General features: G+C 31.8%; 1 protein-coding gene and 1 long non-coding RNA gene across 6 annotated transcripts in view; one reads left to right on the top strand and one right to left on the bottom strand.

Moving 5' to 3' along the window:
- Window positions 1-666: 666 nt before the first annotated feature.
- LOC122518398 lies at window positions 667-4040 on the bottom strand. Its single transcript, XR_006304070.1, has 3 exons — window positions 3870-4040; window positions 2398-2688; window positions 667-1066 (listed from the first exon to the last, which is right to left on the bottom strand). It is a non-coding gene; the product is annotated as an uncharacterized LOC122518398 (long non-coding RNA).
- A 192-nt stretch (window positions 4041-4232) lies between these two features.
- Window positions 4233-9700, top strand: part of LOC122518393 (calcium/calmodulin-dependent 3',5'-cyclic nucleotide phosphodiesterase 1-like) — an 83142-nt gene continuing 77674 nt past the window's right edge. The window contains exons 1-3 of one of the 5 annotated variants that reach the window (XM_043637304.1): window positions 4233-4377; window positions 5472-5513; window positions 5813-5896. In XM_043637304.1, coding sequence (XP_043493239.1) covers window positions 5872-5896 — 25 coding nt within the window. In that variant the 5' untranslated portion in view covers window positions 4233-4377; window positions 5472-5513; window positions 5813-5871. Of the gene's footprint in view, window positions 4378-5113; window positions 5514-5719; window positions 5897-9700 lie in introns of those variants that run through there. The other 4 variants (XM_043637303.1, XM_043637302.1, XM_043637301.1 and 1 more) reach the window with 4 other exon arrangements.

The following is a 9700-nucleotide window of genomic DNA, read 5'->3' as shown; positions in this document are numbered from 1 at the left end:
CGACCGATGCCACTAGGACTATTTAATTTAATTGAATTAATTTTATTATTTTTGTATGTTTTTTTTCATATTATGTTATTTCTTTATGAATAAAAATAAATCAAGTTTGTGCAATTCGATACATAAATGTGCACGGTGGGATTACTCGCTCACGAAGCAGAAATTCAATGACGTCGAGGGATGCCTTTCACTTATTTTTCCTGTCACAGTTTTTACTGCACACGTTATTCGGTCCACCGTAAACAAAATACGACAAATGCAGATTCAATTGCGACCACTAAACCTTTACGAGTTTTCGAGTGCATGTCAGAGAGGAAAAAAAAAAAACCACATCTCGTCTAGTTCAATTTAGTATTTTATAATCACTTGAAATGGAACGAACAAATTGATTGTCGTTAGTTGTTGATAATAAAATCAACTTTTAATCGTATAGCATATTTCTTTTTTTTTTTGTACATTTTTCTTTTTTCCATGCTGTTTCGTTTCCATTGAATGAATTCGGCTATTCGGAAAAAAATGTGATGCAAACAATTTTTCGTTGGAACATTTCGTTTGAAATATACGAATGAATTGGAAAATGTATTTAAATATATATATGTACGTACTTATGTACATGGACAAATATAAATACACAGTTAGGATATATTTTCTTACAATGTCGATAACACAATGTCGATGCACAATGTTTTTAAGAAAAGTTTACGAAGCATTCGCTTTATTTGTTCTCGACAAATCGAATATACAAGCTTTTACGAAGAATTGTGCAGCCTTTGTTATAAGAAACCAAAAGCACGGTCGTATTTGATATTTTCAAGAATTGTATGATATATCGATTGTTATTTAAAGTGGATATAAAAAGTTAGACAATGATAATAAGTTTCTCTTCGATGGACAAGAATCTATATTATAACAGAATAAACAGAGAGATATCGTGAATCCAATACGTGACCTAAATACATCGGCCAGTTAACACGTTGAATGCCACGCTGATTTTTACATGGATCTTACATGGATTCCCCTAATATGAATTTTTTACTATGCTATAGATATTACGTCGAAATATTATCTGCAATAAATAAATGAAGAACATATTAAATATATCTTTTAGGACAGTTACAAATGTATTTATATTTAATTGTATATTTAAAGTATAATAAAGACAAAATATATATAATATATGTAGTTTTATGATATTTGCAGATCACATTTAGAGTTAACGGGATTAGGAAGGTCAAGCGGCAAGCATAACGCTTTAAGGGGTTATACGCAGTTGCGAGGCTCGAAAAACACGTATTTTCATGAATTTTTTCTAGAAACAGTTTTTATTTCTCAAATAAAATTGTTGATAATTCAAATAGAGTGAACTTTTGAGAATACAATAGCGCGTCGATTCTGTAAAAATATTAATCTGCACTGCTCCTGTAGATGATTTCCTGAACGTCCTCTAAAAAAAGACGTTTGGCGGTGATCTTCATTTTGGCGGTTTGGATTATTGAAATTAAAAAATATGGTGGATTCTTTTAAAGGATTGATTAATGCAGGTATTAAAACCAAGGAATAATATAAATTTTGATTTTTGACAAAATGGCGTCTATTTGAAAAAAACTTGTTGTTTTTGACTAAAATTTTCGCTCTAAATTGTTACAAAAAAATAGTAATAAATTTTTTAAAAATTATTCCTTATACTTAATACCTGAGGAATATATCTAAGAAGATTGTGTAAAAATTCGAAACCGATCGGTTAAGCCGTTTTTGAAAAATCGAGATCACCGACTTTGAAAATACCGTTTTGAGAAAAACGCGTTTAAAGTTTCAAAGAGACGTTTACACATAGTTAAAAATTGTTGTTTGCAGCTTACATGAAGTGAAGAATATTTGTCGGATCGATTTAAAATTTTCAGAGAATATACTTAAATATATGTACATTCCGAAAATGAAAAAAAAAATCGATTTTTTGAAAATTCTAACTGCGTATAACCCCTTAATACATTTAGATTTGTTTTTCTTTCATATTTTATATTTTATTTAACGTTTCCTTTCCGTCCAATTTTCATTCCAACGAAAATAAAAAGAATAAAACAATTCTATTACGCAAATAACCGACTATTTTGTTAAGCTTGATCGTTCATGCGTATTAGAAATCACGAATCGATCGAGAACAAATTTTGTTTTTTCCGAATTTGATAGGTCATCGAGCGATTTCTTCATTTCCATACGAAACGAGATGGGAGATGAGAGAATAAGTATTTACCAATCTAATCAAAAGTAAGTTATATACGCTTACGTATTTGAATATGTTTACATAGAAAATAAGAAGGATGAAAATGATTCGTAATTAATCCGGTTAACGTCATTTACAGGATAGGTATGTTAGATATAGGTTCGTTTGAGATTTACCTGGATTTTACGAGGGTTCTTGATGGGTACCTAGGAATAGCCATTGTAACTGAGGTATATTATTATTATCTTCTGCCATTAAAACATCCCCTTTAGTTAGCATTTCACCTTGCAACGGGGACAAAGTATCACCGGTGTGGTCGAGGGTATAGCTCTGGTAGAGTCGATCTTACACGTCGCTGCTCGACAAAGAGTACGAACACGATGGTACGTATTAATATCTAGGGCCCATGGTTATCATCATCCCTCTTCGTAATTCTCGTCTTACCAACGTTACCAGCGATTCAAAATCTTTAACGTTGATAAAAGAAATACGTTAACAAACGTTTCACGATGATTAAAATTACTCTCAGAGCAAAACTTGAAAAATTCTATCGCAAAACGTTCTATTACGTAGCTTTGTCATTCTCTGTTTTAATTTTGCGTGTCTATTACGTAGTAGGATACTTTAGCGACGGAATAATAATCAACGCATACTCGTGTCTAAGGTTTCTCTCATCTTATTAATCATTCGTTATTTGTGCTCTTATTTTTTTTTTTTTTTTTTTTTAAGTGGAATAAAAACATAAGACCCGAGAAAAAAAATAAAATACAGAAAAGTAATTTCGTGATTATATATAGAAACTTGTTTATCAGACAGGTAGTCTTGTTATAAATAAAAACCAATTATGAAAGGTAACCGATTGTACGCATAAGTGCTAACGATAAACGACGACGGTTATCGGAAGTTTGAAGGACGGAATCATCGCGTCTCTCGGTAAAAGTAAAATCATTTATCTTTTTCATTTAAATTGATTTAAATATTTCATCGGAGACGTTTCATTTTCTTTTGGCGAAAGAATTAAATTTATAGAATTAATGTGTGCTTGCTTATAACTATCGCGTTTGTCTCATTCGCGTATTTCTTACTACGTTCGTGATTCATTTTACCGAATATGTATATCAATTATTCCACGTTTTTTGACTGATTCGCGAGAAAACAATTTTTACTCGGGAAACACTTTATTCAAGCGCAAATCCGCGACGTATTTTTTAAAAGCATAAATTCATCTAAAACATCACGTATGTATTATGTTTTTTTTTTTCAAGAATATAACGCTCTTTGAAATATTATTATATTTCATTAGAATGACGTTAAAATATTCATGAAAAATCCTTTATCTTTTATTATCAAAGTTATCACGAGATAACGAATATACACGGCTTTTATCAGATTTAATAAAACTATTCATTAACGTGCTTTTTGATATAATAAAAATTCGTGATAATACACACAGGGAACTGCATGAAAGCCGTGTATATCAGAGAATTGAGAAAGATAACAAAAAAAAAAAAAAAATAGAATAGGAATTTAATCATTGATTTTCATTTCGTATTCTAACGTATTCAATTAATTCGTTTTATTAATTAAATCAACGGAATGTGTATTGTACTAAATTTAAATACGATTTAATAATAGGATATGCGTATACGATGTCGTCTCGAAGCTACGAAAATTAATCGATTTGACACCATTGTGTAAAGCCTATATTGAAAATCGCATCATTCGCGTCTACGTTCGTTTGTTTTTCGAATAATATATCGATAAAATAAGTTTGTCCCCGCGTATGATTAGCGTATACGCGAAAACATACAAAGGAATGATGAAAACAATAATTACTAGCTAGAGGCATATTCTAGGCACGGTTAGGTGGGGATTGGGGGTGGGGGTGTGGGGGTGGAGGGAAAGGGATGAAAGTAGGCTCAAGTTTCTGAAGTAAATTGGTTGGAAAATTTGGCATATGCGAGGATGCGCGAAGGTTGCGCACGCGTCTCGGATTTTCGCGGGTTTCATTGGCCGTGGCTACGTCGTACGGGAGACAGTCGGTTAGCAGTCAGTTCACCGTTAACTCCCGCCGAGTCGTGTTTTATTCTCTTAATTATTACGATCATACACGTGCAACATCAAAGAAAATATAGTACTAACCGATAAAGAACAAGGTCATCCCCTTATATATAAATATCTTTCATTTCTTTTCTCTTCTTTCTTTCTGATTTTGTCAATCCTCATATCACTTTTCTTTTTCCCCCACCGGCAACAACACTTCGATTCACTTGGAAGTATCAGAAATAGACAATTTCCACGACGAAACAATCATCCTCGCGAGCGGTTCGTCGACATCGAATGGGACGAGGGTGGGTGGGAGTATGGGTGGTGGTGGGGGGTAGTCGAAAAGTATTCCCGAACTTGTCTCTCTCTCTCTCCCTTTCCATTTTGTTGTGAACCCTCTTCTTGCCTTACCCTTTCGCCATTAACCTATCTCGAACGAATCGGTTTTTCAATTTTCTCCTCTCCTTTTTGCTTTCACATTTCTCCCGCCTAACCATTGGATAGCGCGAATGGAAACGTCGAGTCAGAATCCCAATCGGCGGCGGCTCTCCTTCCTCTTCATCGTCATCGACGGGTTGAAGTTGTCGATGCGGTTATCCCCTCTTCCTATTCTATTCAAGAGTTTACCAGATGAGGGAAACAGAGGGGATCAGTAAAAGGACGCGAGCGTTCGATCGAAGAGGGTACGATCGAGCTCACGACTTTCTCGCACCAGTCTTTAATCAAACCTTTACGTATTAACCAAGGACGAACCTCTTTTTGTTTGTTTTCTTTTTTCGAAAAATTAGTATCTCAACAAATTGGCGGATAGAGCTAACGGGGTTACCAGATCACGTGCGTTTCTTCGAAAGAGGAAGCGCATGCGTGAATTCCGCGATCCCGCGACTGAAGAATCGGCCAGTAGTCCCCTAACTTTAAGTCGTCTACGGGGACTCGAGAACAACGTGATTTTGTTCGCGCTCGATGCGCTAATTTTCCTTCTTTTTCTTTTCTCTTTCTCTTTCTCCTCTCCTCCTCTTCCTCTTCCTCCTCTTCCTTCTCCTCCTACTCCTACACCTGTCTTCGGATATATTCATGAACGGTGGAAGAAAAATATGAGTGAACCATGTTTACGTGACATTGTTCTTCGTAATTTCGAACGCGTGTTTCTTCGATTAAGTTCGAGTTTCAAAGATTTACATTGTTGCGTTTGCTTCATTTAAAGATCGTCTGCTCGATTAACAAGAAGAATACAAAGTAACTGGAGGTACGGAAATTATCGAGGAAGGGACATTTCGTGTATTATAAGCTGTAACTTTTTTTACTTTTTTTTTTTTTTCATATATATTATCGTTTTCATTAAATTATATTACTGTGCTAACTGTATTTTTTTGTTCTCTCTCTTTTCGTTTGTCTTTTTGTAATATAATTTTTTGTTTTTTATTATTATATTTGTATAACTTCATTTCAAAGAGTTTTTTTTTAATTCACGAGGGATACGCGAATATTGTGAAGAATTTTGTAAGAATCAAATCCACGTAAGTCACGGCCAATCGAAATCCTAAGGTTTCATGATGCAGTGATCAACGATATTGCGACTCGTTTATCTTCGATACGAAAGGGACATGGATAAAGACAGGAATGCACAGGGTGAGTCTTTATTTTGTCACAATACTCTTTGTGTTACCTTAAAGATTCGAGGAACAATAGCAATTGTATTCCGATCAAGAAAATTGGACACGTAGCGAATTTATTTGTGAGATACAAACCAAAATTGGATCTTCAGAAATACTCGTTTGATATTTTCTACGCGTATACAAAACGATCTGTTTTTCATTTTTTTTGAAAAATCAATTAAGATAAAATCTATTTAACATCTTTCAGCTAGTTTTTTTATTTTTTTTTTCTTTATAAAATTGATCGGTAATCATTAAAAAAAAGTTTATAAGTTTCGTGATTTGCTGTTTCCCGATTCCCAGTTGTCTATCGGTGAAAGTTCACCGAGAAAATTGGACGTAAGTTCGAAAAACTTTGCGCTCCAATTGAACGAATAAAAGTAAAAGTGTAAGTATTTGACAAGTGTTATTCGTAATAATAATTATTCGATTTCTCTTATTAATTAATTTGAAGCAGGTTCGGGGTTTCCTTGAATTTTTATCATTTTTCTTTTAGATCTTAACGAATTTGTTCAGATTTTCCTTTTAAATATTTTACGATTATATTTTCCCGTTAGCTAATTATACTTTGTCTAATTCTTCTTTTTAATCCTATCAAAGGAAATTCTTTTTCCGAGTAAAAAAAAATTACTTCAATCATTCGGAGAATGTGTGCTACGCGAATACGAATACTTTTGTATGATAGAATTATTAATAAATATTTTTTATGTGATCTGTATCAATCAGCTTTGTTATAATAATAAATATTATATTTATTTAATATCTATCCGTAGAGAGTTAATCTCTATGAAAATATCGTCACAAACGAATGTCTATTTCCAATATTTTTCATCGGACTTAGAGTGATGTGTATTTTTAAAATCGTTCTGTATGCATACGGATATTGTATACTTTATCGATAAATTTAAATTGATTTCTTTTTTTTTTTTTATTTAAGGTTTATATAAATACATTTCGAGTCGGTGTAAAACGTTGAAAGATTGACGAGCCATTCGTGTCAAAGTAAAATCCCGTACGAATGGAAAATATTCTTTTTCTATATGAAACAATTCGTTCGAGTCAATGTTATATTTCTTTCGTTAAAACAACTTCATTGTTTTTATCGTTAAAATAAAGTACTAACAATGAACCTTAATAACGTGGTAAATGCATTGTGGTATTAATATGACAAGTTAATTCTCAGTGACAAACGATGTAAGATTATCTATGAATTCGATGATATATTTCCCTTGTGACATTTAATTAATCAGACTATTCAATTATAAACGTCTCTCTATTTGTCGTCGTACAATAGAAGATGTAGATTTCTCTAGATTCATAAACTAGCCGTTAGTAAATCTTTTTGTACTAAAAGTAACTACGAGATTCGAGAATCTCGTAGTTCATTATTACATTCACTATAATTTAATCTTTATTAATTTAATAATTTAATCTTTCAATTGGTAGGATAAAAAGGTAAAAGAAAAAAATAAAATTCCAACAAACATCAGCTGGAGTTGTAAGAAAAAGAAATGACTTATATATATTTTTTTTTTATTTGTAGAATATGCAAATTAATTTTTGCTGACGCGATACATTAACCGAAATTGTAAATTCAAGAGGACCCATTATAAATGATAAGTGTAAATTAATATATTATAGGAGTTTCGATCTAATAAAATGTGATGTCATTATCAGACATGCATATTACAGACGAGAGAGAAATTTTGATGATAGAAAAGAATTTATCGCTCGGTCAGCACTTTGAGTAAAACTAGAGTCGATATGGAAAACGTGAAAGGAGAGAAATTCGTTTCCGGTATTAGGATCAAATGGCAATTGTGCTGGATGGAAATCAAAGGAATCTCAAGTTGCATGTTGAAACCTCGTTGGATAAAGTTAACTCGAACATTGACGTTATGCTAACGTCACTTATTTTGCAAATGACAAGGGGATTGTTATTTTAATTGATTATTTTATTCTATTTCGAAATAAAAATCATTTATAAGAGGACACTTTTATCGATAAATTTATTTAACCGTTTTGATACTAATTTGGAAAGTAAACTTTTGTCTTACTTCGTCGAAAGAAATTGAGTATTTTAATATACTAACTCGATTTCTTGCACTTATCTTTGACCGTTACGTATGAGCATATTTTTCTTCGTAAAAAGTTTTTCCAAGCATAGGATGAACACATTTATTTCCTTGAAGATCAATACGGGTTATCAGAAAGAAGAAGACCTTAACCCCTTAAGCTTACTTTTTATGCTCTATTGGTGAAATAAATATACTTTAAATATCATCATAGGATCGTTGAATAAAGCGTTACTTTGAACAGAATTTTAATGGGAGGGTTTCGTTTATATATTGTGTTGCAGTAAACTGTTTAAGATTTTTCCTTTTCAATATTTTTATACTTTCTTTTATCATCCGTGCAATATTTTAAAAGACACTAGCTAGCTAGCTAGCTAGCCATAATACTTAAGTGCATATGAATGATAAAATAAGAGAGTACTCTGATACAAAATATATAAGCTTCTTAGAAAAAGTACGTTCGGTTTTTTCGTTTCTTTCTCTTTATATTAGATTACTCGTTTACCACATTTCTTTTCATTCGATAAGTAGCTCGCTTCTTCTAACACGATTTGTTTATTATTTTTTTTTATATTTTTTTCATTATAAATCAAGATAAGTACGAAAAAGATATTTTGTTTACTTCGTTAAATTCATAAATTTTAATTGACCGTGACGGTGTTAATCGTGTTTCCGCTTTAATTATTATATTGTAATAAGTTTGTAATTCGCTTTGATTATCCTCCAAATTATGGCGAATGCATTTAGAGTTTGGAAATGATTTCCGTGATTACGTTTGTATATATATGGAAACATTCTGTTCAAATGGATTACATCGGAACGTTAATCAGTCGTTTAATTCGTTACGTTTCTATTACTACAATCCGTGATGATACTTTTGTTTAGGAAGTTCAATTTACGGACTATTGTTTATTAAATTAATTATTTATCATCGGTGTTCATATACTTACGTACAATCTAGTTATATTAATTTGATTGTTATCGAGTTTAAACCAATGGAAGAATTTACAGATTTCATTCGTTATTCTATCGTATGATTCTAATGAGCTAAACAACACATTTATGGTTTCGTTTCGTTATTGAAACTAAATAAAATGCTATTATTATAGATGAATAAATGCAACGTTATGTATAGTTGTTCGATGATCAACGACCGTGTCTGCTGAAAATCAATCTTTCTTTTTATTTTTTTTTTTGAAAGAAAATCGATAAGATAGATTGAAACGTGAGATATAATACTATCTAAACAATTTTACTTCATAATTGTATTTCCTTTTTTACGTTATATTTCTACGTACGTTTGTATTATCTACTCGAATTTCCTTATTTTTCAGAAATTATTTATTTCAATTAAAAAACTTCCCTCCCCCCTCCCCCCCCCCCAAAAGAAAAGAAAAAACCAAAAAAATAGGGAGATTTGTTTGCAAGTTGTTACATAAAGTAAATCCGCGAATGACACTGATATTTTACGTGAAATAAAAATTGTAACTTGTTTCGTATAACGTGATAAAAAATATGGGCTCCTATTAAACGATATACAGGTGTATACGTTTTATTTAATTTGACAACTTTAAATATTTTCTTTCGTTTCCGTAATATGAAAAAGGTATAGAACAAAGTTGTAGGGATAAATACAATGATGTGAAAATTGTGACTCGTAGAAAATGGATTCATGCAAATAGAATCTTATGGTTTCGTATTAT

Source organism: Polistes fuscatus, unplaced genomic scaffold (genome assembly GCF_010416935.1).
Source record: "Polistes fuscatus isolate 324 unplaced genomic scaffold, CU_Pfus_HIC Scaffold24, whole genome shotgun sequence".
NCBI classification, from domain to species: Eukaryota; Metazoa; Arthropoda; class Insecta; order Hymenoptera; family Vespidae; genus Polistes; species Polistes fuscatus.
This window is presented reverse-complemented; position numbering and strand designations above follow the sequence as displayed.